Here is a 25,855-nt window from a genome sequence, read left to right on the forward strand (position 1 = left end):
CTACCTCCAAGCAGAATTCTTCTCTGGCTTTACATTTTTAGAAATCTGTATCTATCAAGATTGAGTGATGGTTGCCATCCTTTACAATTGATGATGCTGGTGACAGTGTTATCCAAATGCACATACACAGCAGAAATGACAAAAATATGATTAGGAGGCAATCATTCTAATATTCTTTGTATTATTTATATTGCTAAGATATTTGGGAACAGATAAGAAGCCTGTGGCTATTTCTTTTCTAACTTTCTGAAATCTGTTCAAGATAATAATTCCCAGTTGATCACTATTTTATAAAAACATAAAAATAGCATCTACAACTAATGTAACTCTCACAACTCTGTGAGACGGATTATTATTGTACACAGGTGAGAGAAATAAGGTTCAAGATTGTGGTGACGGGGCTTTCCTGGTGGCACAGTGGTTGAGAGTCCGCCTGCCGATGCAGGGGACATGGGTTCGTGCCCCGGTCCAGAAAGATCCCACATGCCGTGGAGCGGCTAGGCCCGTGAGCCATGGCCGCTAAGCCTGCGCGTCCGGAGCCTGTGCTCCGCAACGGGAGAGGCCACAACAGTGAGAGGCCTGCGTACCCAAAAAAAAAAAAAAAAAAAAGATTGTGGTAACTTGGCACAAATTACCAAACTACTAATAGAGCAATTCCAAATGCAGGCCTGCCCTACTCACAACTGAGGACACTTCCCATTATGTACTAGATGCCACCGTAACTTTATACATCGCCATAACTTTGTTACATGCCCCCTCACTTGGTCCTCAGAACAACCCTGTAATGAAACAAGGCAGGCAGGTAATATTATTCTGGCCTCATTTTACAAATGAGAAAACTGAGACTCACAGAGAATTTAAACCACTTGCTTTAGGATCCTTCAGAGTAATGGCAAAGTCTCAAACACAGGCCTCCTGACTCCACGTCCAGTGTCTGTCACTGTAATTTTTACTGTCAATTACAAGTTGGCTTTAATATATCTTTGAAACATTTCTATGCTTACCCTGTGTAACTTGGTCTCTCTAAATCTGAAATCTACTAAATGTAAGTGAGCTCATAAAAGCATCATGTTTATGCTTCCATATGACATAACTTATGTTTCCAATACAGAATTTATTTTCCAAAGATATTTGTCTATGACTGTCAAAAAGATTTCCACCCAGATTTTGACTGATCAAGAACAAGGTTTCTAATACTAGAAAAAAATCCTACTTGAATCCCAATGGAAAAAAAGATGCCTAATTTGAGAGTTTAAATTATGAATCAGCCTTCTCCTTGCTTACATCCACTTAATAGGCCAGACAGTAGTACTGCCTTTCTGTCATTAATTCCTCAGAATCTTTCTAACCAAATGCACTGCCATTTCTGAAAGCCAGAATGATCTCATTTAGTAAAGCAGCTTCTTGCCCTTTCATTAGGCCCTAATCTAAATTACAGTATAAAGACATAGGCTCTGTATTCATGACTGGCTCATGAAAAAGGGCACTAGCTGGCCATGTGGCCTGATGAAGTCCTGGGACACAGAAGGGTCTTTTTTGGACTTTATCATTCCAAGAGCAGGGAATTTATTTTGAGCCAGAAAAATAAAATATAATCTTGGGCCACCTGGTTCTGTAACACTCTATATTTGTTTAGAAAGGTCACTGTTGTCAAGTTATTGAATGTTATCTCTGGAATTGACAGGAAGAGAGAAGTTTTTGAAAGCAGGCCAGGAATATTAAAGCACCGGATATTAAGGTGTAAAGTAGTATTTAAAAGCTTGGGCTCTGCCACAGTTCAAATCCTAGCTCATGGCCTTGGGCAAGGCACCAGTTTTCTTAATCTATTTTACCCATCTATAAAACTTAGATAATAACATTCTAGAGGAATATTTGTAACAATAAAATTATGTAACAGTTATACGTCATTAGTCTACAGTTACCATTCAAAACTTATTCGATAATTATTATCTGTTAATTTTTGTTCTCCTTTTACTTTAGTTTGGCATGAAACTAAAGTTTCATTGCTTTTATTAAACCCTTCTCCAGACAACAAAGTGGAATTTAAATAGAGACTCACAATTTATGCTACGCACATAAAATATATGGATTTAGAGCCTATCTTTAACAAAACTTCAGTCTATCTTAAGCAACAGTCACTTCTTTTTTTAATCAGATTTATAGCAGCTATTGTTTTGTTAGTGGAATGACTGGGTCACTGTGTCACTCAAGAATGAATACTAAGCAAATATCAAATCTGCATCTGAACTTCAGTGGGACTAGTACTGCTGCTTTACTGGACCACTGTCACAGTATCCTGATATTGCTATACGACAGTTATTTTCTTTGTATTAGGTAGTTTTCTAATCGTGTTTCATAGAAGTACTATGACCCAACTGTTGCAGCAACAATACGATCCAGAGGTGATACAGACAGGCTATTTACCCCCTTTCTCTTTGTGAAATCAGCAATGTGGCTAAAAATATAAAAATAATTAAAACGTACAGTTAGAAAAGCAGCTCAATCAAAACGTCATCCAGAATGTTGCCAAACAGCACTGTTTTCAGTTCAGCAGGCCAGATTCCAGACTGACTTACATAACCCCTTTTGTATCTCAATGGTGGGCAAATATTTCACCTGCACTTCGGCAGGAATGGCCATCGTGATGTATTGAATTGAACTATCCCCACACATGACTGCTTTCTCCCAAATCAAAGTAAGCACTAAAAACTGGAGCAAAAGTTACTGTCTCAGGCTAGGAAACAACATTTCTATCTGTTTTCTACTTCAAGTATTAGCTGTTTTGCAGTTTCCTGCTCGGTGTCAATGAAAATAGGTACACATCTTCCATGTGAGCTGCTGGGTGGGTTCTCTGCTTCCTCCACATCAACCTAAGAGATTTATGAGTTATCAAAAACACATTTCAAACTCCAGGTTCTAAGCAAGAAGACTACTTACAGATCAACAGACAGAAGTCTAACATAGAAGTACTGAATTAAGGGCTATAAAGGGAAGGATCAGAGAAATTTGTAAGCTTACACAGAAAAATAAATATGAGAAGCTCTCTTGACCAGCCTCATTTACCCAACTTGCTAATTGAACCCACACTCTCCACTTCCTCTGCAACCATACGGACAGATGCCTGTGGTGTGCTGAAAACTCACGGCATGTGGACTACTCTCTGGTATGCCCCTCACTTCTGCTCCCTAATGCTGAGTATATCTTCTCCCCAAATCAGTAGTATTTGCTGATTAGGGGAGTTTTATTGTTACTGTAATTAACAAATTTAATTACATATTAGATAAACAATGAAAGCAAAAACAAAAGCTAATGTATCAAAAACTAAGTCAAAAGCTTTGAAAGACTTGATAAAGGCAAATCACTACAGAACAGTGCTGTTGACATAGGCAAGGGTAAGAGAAATACAAAAACTGGTGGAAATCATAAAATATAGAATAGTGGCTCTCAAACTTTAGCAAGGAGGCCTTGAGAAAACAGACTGCAGATCTCCACCTTCTTAGCGTGATTCAGTAGGTTGGGGGTAAGACCAAAGAATTTGCATGCTAAGAAACTCCTATGTGATACTGATGATGCTGGTCTGGGAACCACACTTTGAGAACCACTGCTTTTCAACTCTCTATAGTTTTAATCTAGAGAAACAAAATGTAAACTGGAAATGATTTGTTATAAACATAGATTTAAGAAAGACTTATTGTTCCAGTCAGCAAACCCATACTATAAGGAAAGGCCTTGGCCCTAATCAAAAGACAGTCTATTTATAGGCTTTGAATTAAAATGTTAGTGGGATGTATGCATCATCTTTTATGATCTGTATTAACTGACTTTTTTCAATTAATGGACAAACTATGAGAACCAAACTCATCAGAAGAGATCTCCTGTCAGATACTGGTTATAAAAGTATTACCAGTCTAAAAATCCCTTCACCTTCACTATTTTTAAGAGGAAAATTCTAACGTGATACAATTGGTTAAAAAACTTCCTAAGAACACAAGCTTACTATATCAATGAAGCATTTAAAATAAAAGTTTGCATATCACTGTCTGCAATTTACATATGAGATTTCTGAGTCGGAGAGGATAAGAAACATATCTTAAGGTAGTCAACCAAGCGGCAGAGTCAAGACTTGAATACAGATCTGCCCCCAAATTCAAAGTGGCTTTTTTTTCCCCAAACTTATAACATTGCAGTATGATCTTTGGAAGAGTCAAAGACAAGTTAGAAACAACGCTGAGCTCCCAATCAATCTACATGTCCACAAAATAGAAAATGCCCCAATTTATTCAGCTGTGAGGACTAGATGGATCATGAGCATTGTATCTTCTGTTTTGAATATGATCGTAAGCATCATCCATAAGCTGTACTTACTATTAAATGGCTAGCTCATCAAATATAGGGCACTGGAAGAGAGCTGCTCTACCATCACTGAAGCAAAGTTTTTGGCAACACAACCCCACTTAGGCAAGAAATCTGTGGAGAATGGATGACAGAAAGATTCACACGCAGATACAACAGGGTAAGTGAAATGGAGAAAACCATGTTCAGAGAGCGTCAAAGAAGCACATTAGGTATACGCGGAAGAAACGCATCCAAAGATACGGCATTTATGGACTGCTTGGAAACAAGAGCAGACAAGCCACCCAGTGACAGCAATCACCACTATGATGATGCCATTAAAGCACACTTACCATTTTAGAAACTACAGGTAGTGACAAAAGCATTTTATCGTTGCCTTATAACGTGGTGATGTCTAACATAGTATCATATGAATTCCAAAAGCAAAGAGGATCATATCTGGTAAAGTATGAAGTAATTCAAATGTCCAGTTTTACACATTCAATCTAATATATTTAAAACACTAGCCCCAAGTAGTATTCTAGTATTTGAGATCAGGGAGCAGTGTGAAGATTTGTAATAATTATAGGAAATCTCCTAAAGTAGCTATTCTGTTCTTTAGAAAGTGATTTAGGAGTAAATAAAGACCTAACATAACCTAGGAGTGGTTAGGGTGGCCATTATAAAACAAAACAAAACAAAACAAAAAACATAAAATAACAAGTGTCAGTGAGGATGCAGGGAAATGGGAACCTTTGTCCACTGCTGGTGGAAATGTAAAATGGTGCAGTTGTTATGAAAAGTAGTATGGAGGTTGCTCAAAAAATTAAAAATAGAACTACCAAATGATCCAGCAATCCCACATCCAAAAGAACTGAAAACAGGATCTTGAAGAGATATTTGTACACCCATGTTCAATACAGCATTATTCAAAATAGTCAAGAAGTGGAAGCAACTTAAATGCCCATCAATAAATAAATGGATAGCATGGATTGGGAGTTTGGGATTAGCAGACGCAAACTATTATATAGAGAATGAATAAACAACAAGGTCCTACTGAGAACTATATTCAATATCTTGTAATAAACCATAATAGAAAGGAATATGAAAAAGAATATATATGTATAGCTGAATCGCTTTGCTGTACAGCAGAAATTAACACATTATAAATCAACTATACTTCAATAAAAGAGAACTGAAAAAAACTATACTTCAATAAAATGAATTTTAAATAAATAAATAAATGGATAAATAGTATACCTGGGAGGTATTGAGGGTTTGGTTCCAGACCACCTCAATAAATCGAATACTGCAACAAAGTGAGTCACATGAATTTTTGGTTTTCCAATGCATATAAAAGTTACATTTACAGTATACTACAGTCTATTAACTGTGCAACAGTATTATGTCTAAAAAAATGCATAAACCTCAATTAAAAAACTTCATTGCTAAAAAATGCTAACCATCGTCTGAGCCTTCAGCAAGTCATAACCTTTTGCAATAGGAAAATCAAGTCACCATAACAAATATAATAATAATGAAAAAGCTTGAAATATTGGGAGAATTACGAAAATGTGATGCAAAGACAGGAAGTGAGCAAATACTGTTGGAAAAATGGCACCGACAGACTTGTTTAATGCAGGGTTGCCACAAACCTTCAAATTTGTTAAAAAAAAAAAAAAAGCAATATCTGAGAAGCACAATAAAGCAAAGCACAATAAAATGAGGTATGCCTGTACAATGGAACATTATTCAGCCTTAAAAAACAAGGCAGTCCTGTCATATTCTACAACATGGATAAACCTTGACGACATTATGCTAAGCAAAATAAGACAGTCACAAAAACACAAACACTGCATGATTCTACGTTTACAAGATATTTAAAATAGTAAAAGTCCTAGAAAGTGGAATGGTGGTTACCAGAGGCTGAGGGGAGGGGAGAAAGGAGAATTATTCTTCACAGGTATAAAGTTTCAGTTTTGCAAGCTGAAAAAGTTCTAGGGTTCTGTTGCACAACAATGGGCAAATAGTTAACGTGTTGTACTGTACAGTTAAAAATGGTTAATCTGGTTAGAGAAAAAAACATAGGAATAAAAATGTCTTGAAAACTTTGGTAAGCTTATAGAAAAAGTACTAAAAAGGTTCACTGTAACTTGCTTAAGAAACAAAATAATCTTACTAGATTCAATTTTAATCATCATAACCTCTTAATAACACTAATTTCTATCAAATTCTAGGAATCTATGATTTAAATTTGTTACTTATAATGGAAAGGAGGTACACCATAACAGAATTACTTGGAGGACTTTTAAAATATTACTTATTCTCACCCAGAGAGATGCTCCCAGTTGAGTGAGCCATCATTACTGATGCAACTGTGCTACATTCTTCAACTGTGCTGGGACTGAAAACAGATTGAGAATTGCATTTTTAAATGATAGTTTAAATCAGTAATAAGAAAATTCAATTTAATCACTTTTCCTATAATAAGGACATTACAAGTATTGTTTGATATAATTAAACTTTCTTCACACTATAAAGCTAAACATGGGTTTTATTTTCTGAAGGCATATGTAAGACATTATAAGCGTGGCTGCTTGAACAATGAACAATCCTTGTTATGAGATCACATATGCATTTGGGCTGGGTACCCATGGAGAACAGAATCAACAATATATGGAAAATGCAGGCAGAAATACCTCTCAAGACTTCTAAAATATTCTGTCCAGAACATTTTTCTTTTTGACAACCCTTTCCTACGTGCATTTATCTCCAGATGCCTTTTTCCCATGATCTCCTCTCTTCTCCAAAGCATTTTTCTCATCGTTTCTTTCCCATATTTAGAGGAAGGGGAAGAACTAAATTTTCCATACCCAAACTTTCAGAAACAAAGTAAAGAGAATTTCTCATTTCCATACATTACTGTTTCATTTCCCGGGAAACAAAGCTACATTTTAAGAACCCAGGGTTAATGGAATCTTTTCACATTGATCTCACTTTGGTGCATTTTTCACTATGGTAAAAATACCGTATTTTTAAAATCTATCGATAAGTATCCAATAGTATCAAAAAATTAAGCCCCAAAGAGGATCCATTGACCAATATTCTCTACTGGTAACATTCCTTAAAGATTACAAAAACATATTATTTTACATGGAAATTACACATTATAACTTCTACTCTTTAAGGGTATATTTGAGCTCTGTAATATCTTTTTTTTCTCATTTCCTGCCTTCTTTTGTGTTAAACAGATACTTTCTAGTGTATCTTTTTCATTCCCTTGTTGTTCCTTTCACTATAATTTTTTGACTTATTTTCTTAGTGGTTGCTCTGGAAATTACAATTAGCATTTTAATTTAAAACATTCTAGTCTGGATATATACTAACCTAATTTCAATAATAACTTAAAACTTTCCTCCAATATGCCTCTGTTCCCTTGCCTTCCTTTTTATTGTCAAACTACATCTCTATGTGTTATAAACCCATCAACAGTTTTATTATTATTGCTTTATGCAGTTGTCTTTTAAAACACAAGTTACAAAGAAAAATGCATCTATATGTATTTTTATATGTATGTCTTTCATAATACCTATGTAGTTACCTTTACCATTGCTCTTTATCTCATGTGGATTTAAGTTTACTGACTAGTGTCTTTTTGTTTCAACTTGAAGGACTCCCTTTAATACTTCTTATAGGGCACATTTGCTAGTAACAGACTCTCTCAGTTTTTGTTTATTTCTAAGTGTCTTAATTTCTCCTTCATCTTTGAAGGAGATTTTAGCTAGATGCAGAATTCCTGGTTGACAGCTTTTTTCCTTCAACTTTGAAAGTGTCTTCCAGCATCCGTGGTTTCTGATAAGAAGTCAGCTATTGATCTTATTTTTCTCTTCATATTTTCAAGATTTCTTTGTCTTTCATTTTCGTAAATTTAACTATGATGTCTAAATTCGACTATGGTTTGACTATGATGGGTTTATTCTACTTGGAGTACACTAAGTTTCTTTAATGCGTAAATCAGTATTTTTTCAGCAAGTTTGGGAGGTTTTCTGTCATTTCTTTTAACATTCTTTCTGCTTTTTGTGGGTTTTTTTTTTTGCTCTTCTGGGACTCCCATTTTCCCATTATGTGTGTGTTGGTGCACTTGAGGTGTCCCATAGGTCTCTTGAAGCTCTGTTCATTTTCATTTTCTTTCTACTCCTCACACTGGATAATCTCTATTAAGTTACATTCAAGTTGACTAATATTTTCTTCTACCAACTCATATCAGTTATTGAGCCCCTCTGGTAAAATTTTCACTCTAGCTATCATACTTTTAAACTCCAAAATTTCTATATGGTTCTTTTAAAATAATTTCTATGCTTATTGCTATTCTCTTTGGTAAGATATTTCACACTTTCCTTTAATTCTTTAGACATGGTTTCATTTAGTTCTTTAAACATATTTACAATAGCTGACTTAAAGTCTTTGTCTATTAAGTCCAAATCTAGGCCCACAGGGACACTTTTCTGTTAGCTAGTTTTTCACTTTTTTCCCATGTATGTAACATACTTTTCTATTTCTCATAATTTTTGTGTTGAAAACTAGACATTTTGGATAGTTTTAGATATCTATTTGGATATCTAAATAGATATCTGAAACTATCTATTTAACTAGATAGTTATCAAGCTATCTAGATAATGTATTTTAACAATTCTGGTGGCAGAATCTTCTACACTGCCCCACTAAGATTTTTTTCTCGCTAGTTCTCTTCTTTTTCTTGGTGCTGCTTATTTGTTTAGCACTTCCATGAACTAATTCTGTAGTCCCTGTATTATGTGGCCACTGAGTATTCTTCTTTTTGTTTTTAAGCCTGGCTTCCTGGATCAGTATAATTTAGTGGTCAACCAGTGATTGGTCAGAAGATTTCCTTAAATGTCTTGCCTGTATATCTTCCACCCTTTGCCAAAGCTAAAGGAAACTTCGTGAGAAGCCACACCTTCAAACTTCAGTTAGCTTGTAAGACAGCCCTAGCTTTCACTTCCTTCTTGCACAGAGCCTCAAGGTCAGCCAGAGGTGGATCCTCTCCTTTCCCAGGTCTTTCCTGGGCATATGCACAGCCTTGCACATCTGCAATCTTTTAGATATCTAGAAATATGTTGGAGCTTTTCAAAGTTCCCTATGGTTGGCTAATCCTCCAGGATTTCCTTCTACATTCCTGGCCAGGCTCTTGTTTGCCGCACGTGAAATCACAGCCTTAAACAGTGGAGATGTTGCCAACAGTTGCTATTGTTTCAGTAAAGCCCAGGGGGTAGGCATTTTCTTCCCCCCAACTGAGCTGAGCTCTAAGTCAAATCAATAGCCAATCACTCTCTGAGAACTGAGTTTTCCCAGGGAGATACAAGTTCGGACAAAATATTAACTGTGATCTAGGGATGGTGCTTTTCATGGATCTCCAAAAGTGGTCAGATCTCTCCACTGTCTGCAATGCTGCCAGTTTCTACTATACCACAAGCTGGGGAAGGAGGGAGAATGGGAGTGGGCACAAGTTAGATGCCACTGTCATCTCAAGGTTCAGTAGTCTTCTCTTGGATAGACAAGTTTCAGTTCATTCTCTGGCTTTGATCAATTGCCAGAACTCCGAAATGGTTGATTTTAGTTGTTTTGCATTTTTGTTGTGTTGGAGAGGGAGTACACTGAGGCCCTCACTCCAACAATTTGGAAGCCAATCAAGCTTTGTAATATTTTAAATCTATCTTCATGTATTTTTTTAAAACAAAGCATAAACAACAACAAAATTGTTTTTGAAAAATTATTCTTAATAAGCGTTTAGATCACTGGTTCTCATCTCTGGCAGAAACTTATAAAACATTTTGCAATTTTTTTTATTTTTATAATTTTATAACTTTAATTATATGGGAAAATAAAATATGCAGTATTTATAGTTAAATAGGAAGAAACTGATCTATGAGAGGGAAAAGATAAACTGCATGAGTAATGTTTCACTGCAGCATATCTTTCCTGTTAAGTAATATGTAAGTGATCAGAAACTGAGGTGAGTCCATGTCTTAGTTTTACTCTCAGTCCCAAAAGCCTTCCCAAGTCTTTGTGTACAACAGAAACAAGTTCAAGAGAGGAAGGAAGACTATGCCATCTTTTCTTAGCTGGCTAACCTAGGCCAAATCCATTTCAACTCTGACAGGGATAAAGAGAGTCACAAAAGACTGGGAGTAGGAAATTCAACAGAGAAGAAGAATCAGAGACCTGAAAATAGGAAGCAGCCCAATCTCCTGAGATTTCTCTGAAGAGACTCAGCACAGAGAGACTGGGTTTACCTCAGGTTTACCCAAGTATCGGCCAAACCTGTGTACTTAAAGGTTCAGTAAGATGAGCTTCTGGAAAGGAAAAATTATTCATTACTATTCTCTCTCTTCAACACTGCCTGACATTAGCAAACCAGAAAAAGACCAAAACTGTCAAAATAGGCCAAGAAAGGGTAACACCCTTTAGCAAGACTTTTATTTTCAAGTACACTGCCATGCTTCTCTGGCTTTTCTATTACTGTGTAACAAACCACCACAAAACTTATTGCTCAGAAAAACAAAAACAAAAACTATTTTTTTTGCTCATAATTCTGCAACCTGGGCTGGGCTCAGCTAGTTCTTCTGCTCATCTTGCTGATGGTCACTCACACAATTGCTTTCAGCTAGCAGGTAGGAACTGGGCTCAGCTAGAATACTAGGATTAGGGTGACTGGGCTTCTGTCCCCATGTAACCTCAGAGCCGCTCTCTCTCTCCCCGCCTCTCCCTCTCTCTCTCCCTCTCTTCCTCTCTCCCTCTCCCTCTCTCCTTGTGGCCTCATTTCCACATGGTCTCTCTAGGAAGGTAGCCAGATTTCTGACATAATGGTTCAGGTCTCCCAGAAACATAAAAGCAAAAGCTACCTGGCTTTCTTAAGGCTTATGCCCAGACTTCAGACAGCTCTAATTCTGCTGCATTCTGTTTGTTAAAATAAGCTACAGGCCCAGTCCAGATTGAAAGGAAAGAGACTTCACAAGCGTGTGAATATCCAGAGATGTGGTTCATTGTAACCACCATCAACATAATAGACTACTAAAACATTAAAGCCAATGTTCAGATGACTGGAATGGGAGCAAACACAAGAAACTATAAAATGGCTAAAGTTAAATGAAGACTCATCAATTATAGTCAGATTCTATTCTCTGTTCTTTCCCATACTGAAGGTCAATCTAGGTTCAGTGAGAATCTTAATTATAGGTGGAAGGAAATGAACCTGATTAACCACTTATAAGCCATATGACCTTGGACGTCTGTCATTCTCTACAAGCCTCAGCTCCTCAATTGCAAAATGGAAAATTATACAGGCCCTGCTTTTCTTACTGGAAGACTGTACAGAGCAAATAAAACAAGAAATGAGAAAGAGCTCTGAAAACGAAACTGCTATACAAATATAAGGAAGTAATATTTACCTGACAAGATCCTAAGTATAGTCAGTCTAGCTAGGCTCCATTCTCTCTATTAATAAAATTATAATAATCACAGTTAATTACCTCATATGCTAAATTACTACCACAGCAATGATATTTTATATAGTAATGGGCTAAAATTATGTATTGTTACTATAAAGAATAAAAACAATAATACTAATGATTCATTGTTGTCTAATTATATGTCAGGTGCTGCTAAATACTTCAACTAAACTATAACTAACCCTTACAATAACTCAACAAAGTAGTTATTATCCCTCTTTTACAAATAAATAAACTGAGTCAAGAAATTGACTACTTAGAGTAACTTGCCAACAGTCACACAGCTAATAAGTGGAAAATCCATTTTGAATGTTTAATGTATACTAGGTGCTTGATAAGTATTTCTCATCTAAATTAAAGAAAAATAAATCTCTCTCACAATTCTTTTTTTATATGCAGCTGAAACTGGAATTACAGCAAACATATCTAATTAACATGAGCAATTCATCACCTTCCTCATCTGCAAAATGGTTTCCAATCAGAAAAGTACCTTCATTTTTTAAAAGATCTAATCTTGAATCCATCTACTGAATCATGAGTTATAATGGTCTTATTATAATGAATGATAATTTCTTTTTACTCCCTTCTTTGTACCTTTCTGGATTTTCTGAATGTTTTATAGCATATAAATAAATTTTGTAATCATAATACAATAAAATTATTGTAATTTAAACAGCAACTGTCATAAGCCTGAGGCTCTGTAAACTTCCAAATGTTATTACTTTTAATATAAAATACTGATTAAAAGGCAGTTAATATGGATACTGAATGAAAATTTATTTTTATTCCTCTTTCAAATGACAAATTCAAGTCATAAATCCTTCATAGTTGTTTCTATTTACAAATTATTTAAATTTGTAATTTTGTTAAAAATTTCTCTTAAAAATATAAAAGCAAAGCAGAAATGTTTGTGCTATAAAATATAATTAGCATAAATGTGCTGTATGTCTTTAAGAAATAATTTGCATATATAAAGTCCTAGAGACTTAGATTCTATAGCTTAAAAAAATATAGCATCATCTTGGTATGTTAACTTGGGAGTTTATTAACTTATGCTCGTTATTTACAGTATAAGGAGAATTCTCAATTAGCCATTGGTAACATTATCCACAACTAATCTTGCTTTTCAGTTTAGCCATTGTACCCGGAGTGTAACCAGTTTAGTTATTTGCTTTGTAGCTCTCTCAGCTCTATTTACTTGCAGGAAGCCTGTATTCTAGAAAAAGAAATGCTTAAAGTCAATTATTCAACTTGGATAGTGTGTGGACAAAGCGCATGGACAAGTGGGCAGCTACTATCCTCAAGGCTGAGTATGAATAACATCAAGATAGACCACTACACCATCCCACCATCCCTTACCTGATGACTTTGGAAACCTTTGGGGTCATTCTGTTGTCACAGTGATTGGGGAGAGGAAGTGGTTCTAATGCCATTTTGGCCCATAGTCGCTAAAACATGCTACAACATAGGATAACCCACCAAGAACTGTCCCATCCACAATGACAACTGTCCCCTACTGAAAAAGGGACCATGATTTCCTTGTTCAACATTGTATTTCTAGCCTACAACATAGAGGCATTAATAATTTGTTGAAAAAAGTCAAAACAACAATTTCTAGCACTTAGTGAGATATAGATAATATAAAATAATGAGGACGGACAATGGAGAAACTAGACAGTTTTCTACCTCAACCTGAGACAAGCCTTTGTGGCTGGGCTCCAATATACCTAGGGGAAATCTATGATCAGACATATGTATACCCAAATATGTAGAAAAGCTTAATAGTCCATACCCACATCCAAATTATAAGGAGATTATCTTCCATTACAGATATTTAGGTATATGCCTCCTTATATTAGTAAAGATTAGTAAATATGTCAACTCAAGACATGAATACTGGTGCCAACTAAGCTCAATCTTGCCTTGGCAACTGGGTGGCCAAGCTGCCCACTTGTCCTTATAGTTTAAGAGTATGGGCTCTGGGGCTTCCCCGTTGGCACAGTGGTTGAGAGTCCGCCTGCCGATGCAGGGGACACGGGTTCGTGCCCCGGTCTGGGAAGATCCCACATGCCGCGGAGCGGCTGGGCCCGTGAGCCATGGCCGCTGAGCCTGTGCGGCCTGCATATTGCAAAAAAAAAAAAAAAAAAAGAGTATGGGCTCTGGTATAAGACTGCTGGGTTTAAATTTGGCTTTACTATGCATTATCTGAATAATTTACTTAACATCTTAATATATCATTCAAACCTTGGTAATTTACTTTCTTCTAGCATAGTCTTCTCATCTATAAAATGGAAAAATGAAACAGATTCACAACCCCCTACTGGAAGCCACTGGCTCAGATATGTCACATGACTCAGAATTTTTTTAATTTTAGAGAGCAATACCATACACAACACTGCAGATGGATCTGGGGCAGCAACCCATAACCATTCACATTAACACTTCTGTAGCTAAATGAATGAATGTGCAAAGAGTGGGGTAAAGAAAGACCCTTAAGTACCTCACGTCATTTTGTTCAGGTTTTGCAGTTAAATTAGTTTTACCACAAACTTAGGGAAACTGGCTATTTGAAGAGCCTTTAGAAATTCAGAAGTGACGATAATGTAGGAGAGCTGGGGAGTAGGGGGTGGAGCAGGAAGGATAGGGGTGAATAGCAGTCAGAAGGGAACCTAAGATAATTATGCTAATTAAAACAAAATGAGAGTTGACTGACCATAAATTCCAAGAAACTAATGCATCTGTCACACTGAACTTTTAAGTAAACAGTTACTTCCTTTCAATAAAAGTGAGTTTTCCAGAAGTTAAAATCTGAAGACATTTAATATTTTCTGCTTCACCTGTGGTTTCCTACTTACAACTCCATATGGCTTTCTTCCTAAGAGTGAGTCTGATATTGAAGTTTTTGCTCAAGGTAGGACCAAAACTGGTGTCTCCTTAATATAATAAAGCAATTAAATTCTTGTTGACCACTGCAGGACAAAGTGAAATTTGAGAAATTAAATAGTAAATGCAAGAAGTATGTTGAATCTTATATCCCAAATGACTGAAGTTCAATTTTCCCCTTCATCCCCTCCCTGTTCTATTGGTTTTCCTGATCCAAACTCCTAAACAAACATTAAGACTTATGGAGGAATGAAGGGAACTACAGGCATACCTTGTTTTATTGTGCTTTGCTTTACTCCACGTGGAGATACTGCGCTTTTTACTAATTGAAGGTTTGAGGCAACCCTGCGTCAAGCAAGTCTATTGGCGCTATTTTTCCAACAGTACGTGCTCATTTTGTGTCTCTGTGTCACATTTTGGTAATTCTTACAATATTTCAAACTTTTTTATTATTATATTGTTATGGTGATCTGCAATCAGTGATCTTTGATGTTACTGTTGTAATTGTTTGGGGCACCATGAACCACACCCATACAAGATGGTGAACTTAACTGACAAATTTTGTGTGTGTTCTGGCTGCTCCACCAGCCAGCCGTTCCGCCATCTCTTTCTCTCCCTCTCCTCGGGCCTCCCTATTTCTTGAGACAAAACAATACTGAAATTAGGCCAATTAATAACCCTACAATGGCCTCTAATTATTCATGTGAAAGGAAGAGTCACACATCTCTCACTTTAAATCAAAAGCTAGCAGGACTTCCCTGGCGGACCAGTGGTTGAGACTTAACCATCCAATGTAAGGGGTGTGGGTTCGATCCCTGGTTGGGGAGCCAAGATCCCACATGCCTCGAGGCCAAAAAACCAAAACATAAAACAGAAGCAATATTGTAACAAATTCAATAGACTTTAAAAAAATGGTCCTCATCAAAAAAAAAAACAAAAGTCATTAAAAAAATAAATAAATCAAAAGCTAGAAATGATTAAGCTTAGTGCGGAAGGAATGTCAAAAGCCAAGACAGGCCGAAAACTAGGCCTCTTGTACCAAACAAGTAGCCAAGTGGTAAATACAAAGGAAAAGTTCCTGAAGGAAATTAAAAGTGAACACACAAATTAAAAGGGAACACACAAATGAAAAGTGAAACAGCCTTCATGCTAATATGGAAAAAGTTTTAGTGGTCTGGAGAGAAAATCAACCAGCTATAAGATTCCTTTAAGCCAAAGCCTAATCCAGAATAAGGCTCTAACTCTCTTCAATTCTATGAAAGTTGAGAGGTGAAGAAGCAGCAGAAGAGAAGTTTGAAGCTAGCAGAGGTTGGCTCCTGAAGCCTAAGGAAAGAAGCCATCTCAGTAACATAAAAGCACAAGGTGAATAAAGCAGCAAGTGCTGATGCGGAAGCTGCATTAGGTTATCCAGAAGATCTAGCTAAGATAATTCAAGAGGGTGGCTACACTAAACAAAAAATTTTCAATGTAGACAAAACAGCCTTATAATGAAAGATGATGCCATCTAGGACTTTCATAGGTAGAGAAGAGAAGTCAATGCCTGTCTTCAAAGCTTCAAAGGACAGGCTGACTCTCTTGTTAGGGGCTAATGCAGCTGGTGACTTTGTTGAAGCCAGTGCTCATTTACCATTCTGAAAATCCTAGCCCTTAAGAATTCTGCTAAATCTCCTCTGCCTGTGCTCTATAAATGGAACAAAGCCTGGGTGACAGCATATCTGTTTACAACATGGTTTACTGAATATTTTAAGCCAACTGTGGTGGCCTACTGCTCAGAAAAAAGATACTTTTCAAAATATGACTGCTCATTGATAATGCACCTGCTCACCCAAGACCTCTCATGGAGATATACAACAAGATTAAGGTTGTTTCCATGCCTCCTAACACAACATCCATTGTGCAGCCCATGAATCAAAAGAGTAATTTCAACGTTCAAGTTTTATTATTTAAGAAATGTATTTCATAAGGCTATAGCTGTCATAGATAGTGATTCCTCTGATGGATGTGGTCCAAGTCAACTGAAAACCTTCTGGAAAGGACTAACAATCCTAGATGCCATTAAGAACATTCATGATTCATGGGAAGAGGTCAAAATATCAACACTGACAGGAATTTAGAAGAAGTTGATCCCAACCCTCATGGATGACTTTGAGGGGTTCAAGATTTCAGTAGAGGAATTAAATGTAGATGTGGCAGAAATAGCAAGAGAACTAGAAGTGACGCCTGAAGATGTGGCTGAATTGCTGCAATCTCATGATAAAAGTTGCACAGATGAGGAGTTGCTTCTTATGGATAAGCAAAGAAAGTAGTTTCTTGAGATGGAATCTACTCCTGGTGAAGACACTATGAAAATAGTTGAAATGACAACTAAGGATTTAGACCAGTACGTAAACTTAGTTGATAAAATAATGGCAGGTTTTGAAAGGAATGACTCCAATTTTGGAAGAAGTTCTACTATGGGTAAAATGCTATCAAACAGCCTTGTATGCTACAGAGAAATCCTTTGTTTAAGGAAGAGTCAATCAATGATGGTAAACTTCATTGTTGTCTTATTTTAAGAAATGGCCAGGGCTTCCCTGGTGGCGCAGTGGTTGAGAGTCCGCCTGCCGATGCAGGGGACACGGGTTCGTGCCCTGGTCCGGGAAGATCCCACATGCCGCGGAGCGGCTGGGCCCATGAGCCACGGCCGCTGAGCCTGCGCTTCCGGAGCCTGTGCTCCGCAACGGGAAAGGCTGCAACAGTGAGAGGCCCGCGTACCACAAAAAAAAAAAAAAAAAAAAAAATGGCCACAGCCACTGCAACCTTTAGTAACCAACATCCTGACCAGTAGCAGCAATCAACATAGAGGCAAGACCCTCTATGTTCTACCAGCAAAAAGATTATGACTCACTGAAGGTTAGCATTTTTTAGCAATGAAGTATTTTTAAAAATTAAGGTATGCATTATTTTTTTTAGACATAATGCTATTGCATACTTAATAGACTACAGAATACTGTAAATATAACTTCTATATGCACTGAAAAACCAAAAAATTCGTATGACTCAGTTTACTGCAAGGTTCACTTTATTGTAATGGTCTGGAACTGAACCTGCAATATCTCCAAGGTATGCCTGTATCATTTATTAAGCACTACTATGTACCAAGCACTGCATTATGTACTTCACATATATCCCTTATTTAGTTTTCACAAGGCTGCAAGGCAACAGTTATTATCCTCATATTACATAAGAATATTGAATTAATAAGTGGGTGAACCATGATTTGACCTCAGGTTTGACTAACTCATAAATGCATTAGCTGTTTGCACTAAACCACCTTGCCAAAGGACATAGCTTCATTCTCACATTTTTGACTAATGGCTGCCTTCCTCTGCATTTTTTATCAAGTATTTTTAAATCACACATAATAATATGGAATATATATTATCTCTCAGATTAAGAGTACTTTAGTTCTTTCTATAATCCCAAATTTGCAATGTACTTGCAATTTTTATCTTAATTTATCTCTGAAAAATAATATAAGGATCTCCATAAACTACATATATCATATTTAGTTATAAGAGAATTATATACATATTGCATACATTTCCAAGCAATTAGCAGCTTAATTAGCTAATTAATTAGCTAATTAATTAGCTAATTTCCAGCAATTAGCAATTAGCAGCTTCAGCTAAAAGAACCTTCAGCTTGGTAGAGACTTCAAGGATAAAACATATATTTAGTTGAATAGATAACTATTCCAGTCTTAAAGATCTTTATAGAGTATGACATCCCAAATATCCCTCTATTGCCACTCACTTTTAGGGAATATCTTCTTTATGACAAATTAAAATCGTCCTTCCTATAATTCAAGCTCATTCTACTTAGGTCTGTCTTTCAAGGAGATAACTTAAGGATCTAACATACCTGTCATTTTGTTGCTTTATTGATTTTTAGCTGAAATTCTGTAATAAAAAATAAAGAGAAATACAAGTAAATTTGAAAACAGATTCCCCCCATGCTTCTTGAATCCTTCCTCACTCCTGCCAATATATCCATTTTTACTGCCCTTTTCAGTGCCTCTCTAATTGTTCCATGTTCAGAATGAACTGTGGAGAAAACAAACATTACTAGTTTACAGTGTTTAGTTTAGTACTCTAAACTAAGAGCTCAATGGCTAAGTTTAAGAAAAGTAGTACTCCAGAAAAAAGAATGAAGTTTTGCCATTTTCAACAGCAGTGGACTTGGAGGGCATTATGCTAAGTGATGTCAGTCAGACAGAGAAAGACAAATACTGTATGATGTCACTCTATGTGGAATCTAAAATATACAACTAGTGAATATAACAAAAAGGAAACAGACTCACAGATACAGAGAACAAACTAATGGTTACCAGTGGGGAGAGGGAAGGGGAGGGACAAAATGGGGTAAGGGTGTTAAAAGGTACAAACTATTATGTATAAAGTAAATAAGCTACAAGGATATATTGTGCAACATAGGGCATACAGCCAATATTTTATAATAACTATAAATGGAGTATAACCTTTAAAAATTGTGAATCATAATGTTGTACACCTGTTACTTATATAATATTGTACATCAACTATATCTCAATAAAAAAAGTTTTAAATAAAAAGTACAAAACTGTTGACACATTAAATGTGTACAATGCTATGATTTGAGTCTAACAATTATTCTTTTTTTTTTAGCATCTTTATTGGAGTAAAATTGCTTTATAATGGTGTGTTAGCTTCTGCTTTATAACAAAGTGAATCAGCTATACATATACATATATCCCCATATCCTCTCCCTCTTGCGTCTCCCTCCTACCCTCCCTATCCCACCCCTCTAGGTGGTCACAAAGCACCAAGCTGATCTCCCTGTGCTATGTGGCTGCTTCCCACTAGCTATCTATTTTACATTTGGTAGTGTAGATATGTCCATGATACTCTCTCACTTCGTCCCAGGTTACACTTCCCCCTCCCCAGGTCCTCAAGTCCATTCTCTACGTCTGTGTCTTTATTCCTGTCCTGTCCCTAGGTTCTTCAGAACTCTTTTTTTTAGATTCCATATATGTGTGTTAGCATATGGTATTTGTGTTTCTCTTTCTGACTTACTTCACTCCATACGACAGACGCTAGGTCCATCCACTTCACTACAAATAACTCAGTTTCGTTTCTTTTTATGGCTGAGCAATATTCCATTGTATATATGTGCCACATCTTCTTTATCCATTCATCTGTCAATGGACACTTAGGTTGCTTCCATAACAATTACTCTTATCTTGAATTTGTGTGATAAACTCTTAACCATTATTAAATTTCATGATGTTTTTGTTGACCACTGATGGAATTTATTTTCTATTTGCACATATGTAATTTCATAGATTGTTACAATACATTAAGGCTTAAATGCATACTTGGGTAAGGTGAAAACATATTTTGGAATCCATTATTACCAAAGACTCTAGAATTCTATAATATGATGAAGGAACCATTCTGTGACACTATTAGCAATACTCATAAATGCTACTATAATCTAGCATTTTCAAGACTCTATACATAGATAATAACTTATGAAAATTACTTCTAAGAACAAATATGCTTAACTACCGGCCTTGGGATTATTAAGTACAAGCAATATTTTAAATTATATAGAAATGGTGATGCTTATTAATGTCACTTTATGACCAAGATATGTTTAATATGAAGTTTCTATTTTAATTTTTAAAAAAACTATATTACTATTTTAAAACCAATTGTCATTGGCCCTGCTAAAAAGCTAGTAACTTGTGTATCCTGCATACTGTGTTCAGTACATATTCAGTAAGTACTTAGTTGACAAGGAGCAGAAGTAAGGAAAATGCCAACAGTCTAATTCTTATTTCTAGATCCACAATGCCAGTAGGACAAGAGGTATACAGCCTTGATTGTCACTTAGAGGGATATAGTTTGCTTCTCTTTAGTCCTTGCACAAAGAAAAATAGTACAGAGCAATGGCTCTAAAAGCTTACTTCTGATGAAATACTACTCAGAGCCTCAAAAGAAAAAGAGACAAAAATGGACATGCTCTGCAGCCACCAACATTACCCAAGGTGGCTCCTGAAGAACTTCTTTGACTGGAAAATACAATTTGAAAATTACTAATATAGTGGACAGGAACACTGGATTAAGAGTCACAAGACCTGGGTGCACATGCTAGATCTTCCAACTACTTGCTGTGCAACAGTTTTCAAAGGTGTTTCTTTTTTTTTTTTTTTGTGGTACGCGGGTCTCTCACTGCTGTGGCCTCTCCCGTTGCGGAGCACAGGCTCCAGACGCACAGTCCCCGGACGCACAGGCTCAGTGGCCATGGCTCACAGGCCCAGTCGCTCCGCGGCATGTGGGATCCTCCCAGACCGGGGCACGAACCCATGTCCCCTGCATTGGCAGGCGGACTCTCAACCACTGCGCCACCAGGGAAGCCCTCAAAGGTGTTTCTTAACCTCTCTTGCACTCGGCTTTCCCATCCATTATATGATCCCATATAACTGGTCAGGAAGAAAGTTAGATAAGGTGCTGTACATACAAAAGAACCTTATAAAGTGTGATCTACAATGTAAATATAAAGTATATTATAATTAACGGCCCATATGCCATGCAATAAGTAAAAACACTTTTCCCTCCCTACCCCTCCCCTTCCCAAGACAACTTACTTATTTCACATATAACAAAGGAGTTTAAGGCTATCAAAATGAAAGCCCAAAAGTCAGATTAAAAGGAAAAAGTGGGAAGGGCAGCACATATAGATTTGTTTTCTATGGCTTTTCAGGATAATTCAAGTTAAGTTCATCTCCTACAACTTACCCAAAAGAAGGACTCCACCAAAATATCCACTGGTTTTTTATTTTAAATTTCCACTAACCTATTTTTTTTTTTTTTTTTTTTTTTTTGCGGTACGCAGGCCTCTCACTGTTGTGGCCTCTCCCATTGCGGAGCACAGGCTCTGCACGCGCAGGCTCAGCGGCCATGGCTCACGGGCCCAGCCGCTCCGCGGCATGTGGGATCTTCCCGGACCCGGGCACGAACCCATGTCCCCTGCATCGGCAGGCGGACTCTCAACCACTGTGCCACCAGGGAAGCCCCACTAACCTATTTTTAATAAACATTATTTGCAAGCATTTTTAATCGAAGTACACTATGGACACTCTTTTCTCTAGGCCCACATGAGCTTTCACAATTATTAGGTATGTTATCGATGCCCATACCAGATACCCTCAATCATGAAAAATGAATGATAAGGAAAAAGAATATCATTTATTTGTTAGATACAGACAACTCAAATGATTTAATAAATATGATAAAGCTGCAAAACTTCTTAGGAAAACTATTTGAAAGAGTTGGCACTGAGTCTCTTTAAATATACTATCAGTGATAAAGATTATAGCTCTTTAATTATAACGCCTATACATAAATGCATAGTTTTTGTTATAAATCATGTTACAAAGGTCTTACACATAAAACTATTTACTTTATCTTTCCTGCAACCTTATATCTATAAAAAATTTTGAAAAGTGGTTAGGGGAATTTTTTTTGCACACTTTGGTGGACTTTTATAAAACCACAGGTTTGAAATGGAGGAAATAGCTCCAGTTTATTTCTCTTGAGTCTTGGTTAAGTCTCTTAACCAGCAAATTGTATGGTTATCGTCCCACAGAAGCTGCAGACTGAAGAAATGTTAAAAGAGCAATGTTTTACCACCTTGAATGGGCTGCATTTCAATTGCATTCCAACTGTGTGGGAAGGTAAGAAAGTAATTCAATTCGGGTACAAGCATAATCTCAAAAACCAATAATGATGAACAGCTTACTCAGACTCTATGCCTATCCCTCTGATGCCCCTCCCACTACCACCTCTGCACTTTTCACCTTTCTGAATGCCAACGGAAAGCCTCTTTAAAGTACTGCTGTAGTGGAAGCAGAAGTTCACACACCAAACTGCTGCACCTTCTTACATAACCAACCCATTATTGAGTAGGGGAATTATGACATCAGCAGTATGTTAGCCAATTACTCTACTCAATAGTTAGTACCCACTGATTCTCACACTCCTGTGTCATTGGCTGAATTTCATAAGGATAGCTGCTATATTTTACTATCTTTAATTTGAACTAATTCTGATACAGGATTGATGCTTGGTAATCCATGAAACAACTATGGATATGAATGTGGCATATGCACTTAGCTGAGTGCCATTTTAGAATGCCAAAGTCAGGCATCATGCAGGGTGACACAAGAGTACCAAAGGGACAGCAAAAGACTAACATATGAGGCTCATATTTGTTTTCATTAGACCACCCTGAGAAGTGCCTAGAAATTTCACATTATAGGAGCCTCAATGCCCTTTCACACTATTTCCTGCACTAGCTGCTAGTACTTTTCAATGCAGCATGCCTTTAATCCTACTTCGGGTGGGCTGGGGAGGTGGATAGGAAGGACGCATTCTCTTGAGGTTTTCTTAGCCCCACAGAGAGCTAATAAGCTATCTGAAGCATTTAAAAATATTAACTGTAACCGTATAATGTGAGGAACAGCTCCAATACTTTGTCTTAAACATATACAAGTAGTAAAAGAAAAGTTCCTTACCATATTAGCTATTGTCAACCATCAAGAAAGGAAAAACCTATCTCAAAATCTCACATTTTAAAAAGTTACTGAAAAAATTCAGACATGAGACGCCATATTTGACATATTAAAATACTCTATGTTTTGTGTACATTCATAATTTATAGAGAACATGGATCAATTACCTCATATTCTTTCCATGAGCCAAACTCAATGTATTCTCTACCATAAAATGCCAGAATGACCAAGTGGCCTAAAATGTTAAAAGCAAGAAGAATTAGGTTAACATTAAAAATGAATTCTTTGATATCTAGAAGATATATGATTATTTTAAATTATTGAATTTGTGGATAAATACTAATTACCATACAAATGAATTATTTTTAAAGTATTTCTTTGTATAACTATATTTTTTAAAGTTTCCTATTTAGCCAAAAAAAAAAAATGTTATATTGATTTTACAGAGAAGGAGAACTTTTACTTTTCAAAGAATCAGAATTCAAGTAAACATATTAATCTAATAATCAGGAAAAATTTAAGTGAGGGAAAATAATGAAGAGAAGAATTCTCTGAAAAAACCTATGCTTTTAAATTGTGAAGATGAGAGACCAGCCAGTTTTGAGAACAGCCTGATATAGAGAGGCAAAAGTGAGAATGGATTAGCAGCTGACATAACTTTGCTCATTCCTTAAAAATAATTAAATAAGATTTATTTCTTAAAAATAAACAAGCAGAAACAACATACAAACAGGTCACAAACCAGAGAAATTAATAAGATATACATGATTATTCAGTTTTATGGAAATTTTAAAAAGAAATCTTTGGTTGAAAGACAAATGGGCAATGTTATTTTAAAACTAATGATTTTTACTGGCTAATAAATTAAATTTAGGGTAACACTTACATATAAAAATGTAAGTAAGTATATTGTTTATATATGTTCATACCGTTTTTGCCCTAAATTTGGCCCATGATGTCAGAGATAAATTTAGTCCAAAGTATTCTGATAATTTAGTCAACTGTAAACAGCATCATAGCTGCCTGGCGTGATTTAGTTTTGTTTGTTTTCTTTTTTTCTTTAAAGATAAAGGTGACATTAAGTGACAGTTGCCATAAATTTTTATGTCGGTCCATTAAACTCAGAAAAATAACAAAGCAAACAGGCACAGCTGAGTATATATGAACAGGGAACAGTCTAAATACACATTTTCGGGGTGACTTGAACATGACAAGACAAGGATCACTAAAGTAATCACAGGTGTTTGCTGTGTATTTAGGCGATTACAAGTCAGATACAGCAAAAATGCAATAATCTACACTAATTAACACACCAGAGTTCTCAGAAAGAACTCGGCAATTTTAACCCTATTATCAGATTTTCCTGTTACCTTATTATCATTATGACATATATTTTCTGACATGAGATATTACCGCACATATTTATTATAAATTAAGTGACTAAATACTTCATAACAACTTTGAGCAAAATGACTATGAGTTATACATACCCATAATCAGATGTTTCTAAGATAATTCTACCAAGTCCTTTAGCTTGGATTCTTTTCTCCAACCACCCTCACCTGTACTTAATTTGAGTGACTATCAAGTAAGAAAATTCAAGCTAATCTACAGTTATGTGTGTCCTCTACTCCTCTCCAAACAGGTTACAAGTAAAATCTCCTCTTTGAAGACATCTTTCGCCACCTCATTCTGAAACTAACACAATTGCTCAGGATCTCTTCATGTCTTGAATTATTACAAGTTTCTCAGACTCCATATCAGATCACTAATAATACAAATTGTCTTTGCCATTAATCATTTTAACTTTAAGATCCAATTAATTTCTTAAAGGCTGTTCTCATATAATATTATTCAATCACTTATTTAAAAAAGAATTGCAACTATGCTAGGCGCCACACATACAAATATTAAATATACACGGTCCACACACACAAGTAGCTCACTCACTACCATGCCAATCACAGCAAGATGCACCCTCCCTCAAAACTCTGCACTGGCCCCACAAGAACTTATTTTCTTGTTTCTTTCTATATTCTACAATGACTTTCTTCTCATCTCTGGCACAAATAATCCAAGTATCTTCATCTTGCCCTTCAACATTTATTGACTCAATACTATGTGCTTGGCAATATGCTAGAAGTTGATTAGGTATTCAATGCCAAGCAAAACACAGTTTTTTGTATTCAGGTCCCACCTCATCTGCTCCCACATACTATGCTAACTCTCTCAGTGGCTTTATAATTCTCCTGGTATTCATTTTTTGCACGCTCATTTTCTCATACTCCACAACTAATAGTAAACAAATCCTGCTGATCTGTCACCCATGTCAGGTGATCCCTTCCAGCACCATCCTGAGACCCAGGCAAAAAGAGTCACTGCCCTGGGCCTTACACTTTAGAGAACCCACTTTGGCCCCCACTTTGGCCCCCTGGCCAGGTACTTCTTCTTGAAGTGAGAAGTCTGCAGAGTTCAGGGCATGCTCTCTGACTCCTCAGCACTCTACCACAGCAGATTC

General features: G+C 36.4%; 1 protein-coding gene across 6 annotated transcripts in view; it reads right to left on the reverse strand.

Moving 5' to 3' along the window:
- The window catches only part of RFX3 (regulatory factor X3), a 289,832-nt gene that overhangs the window by 225,335 nt on the left and 38,642 nt on the right, over positions 1 to 25,855 (reverse strand). Inside the window, exons 2-3 of one of the 6 annotated variants that reach the window (XM_067744266.1) lie at positions 23,505 to 23,572; positions 6,663 to 6,736 (exon numbers count right to left, since the gene is read on the reverse strand). The exons of 3 other annotated variants lie outside the window; for them this stretch is intronic. In XM_067744266.1, coding sequence (XP_067600367.1) covers positions 6,663 to 6,736; positions 23,505 to 23,548 — 118 coding nt within the window. In that variant the 5' untranslated portion in view covers positions 23,549 to 23,572. The remainder of the gene's footprint in view (positions 1 to 6,662; positions 6,737 to 23,504; positions 23,573 to 25,855) is intronic. 2 more of the 6 variants (XM_067744267.1, XM_067744270.1) reach the window with 2 other exon arrangements.

The sequence above is a fragment of the Pseudorca crassidens genome, chromosome 7 (assembly GCF_039906515.1).
Source record: "Pseudorca crassidens isolate mPseCra1 chromosome 7, mPseCra1.hap1, whole genome shotgun sequence".
In the NCBI taxonomy this organism is placed as follows: domain Eukaryota; kingdom Metazoa; phylum Chordata; class Mammalia; order Artiodactyla; family Delphinidae; genus Pseudorca; species Pseudorca crassidens.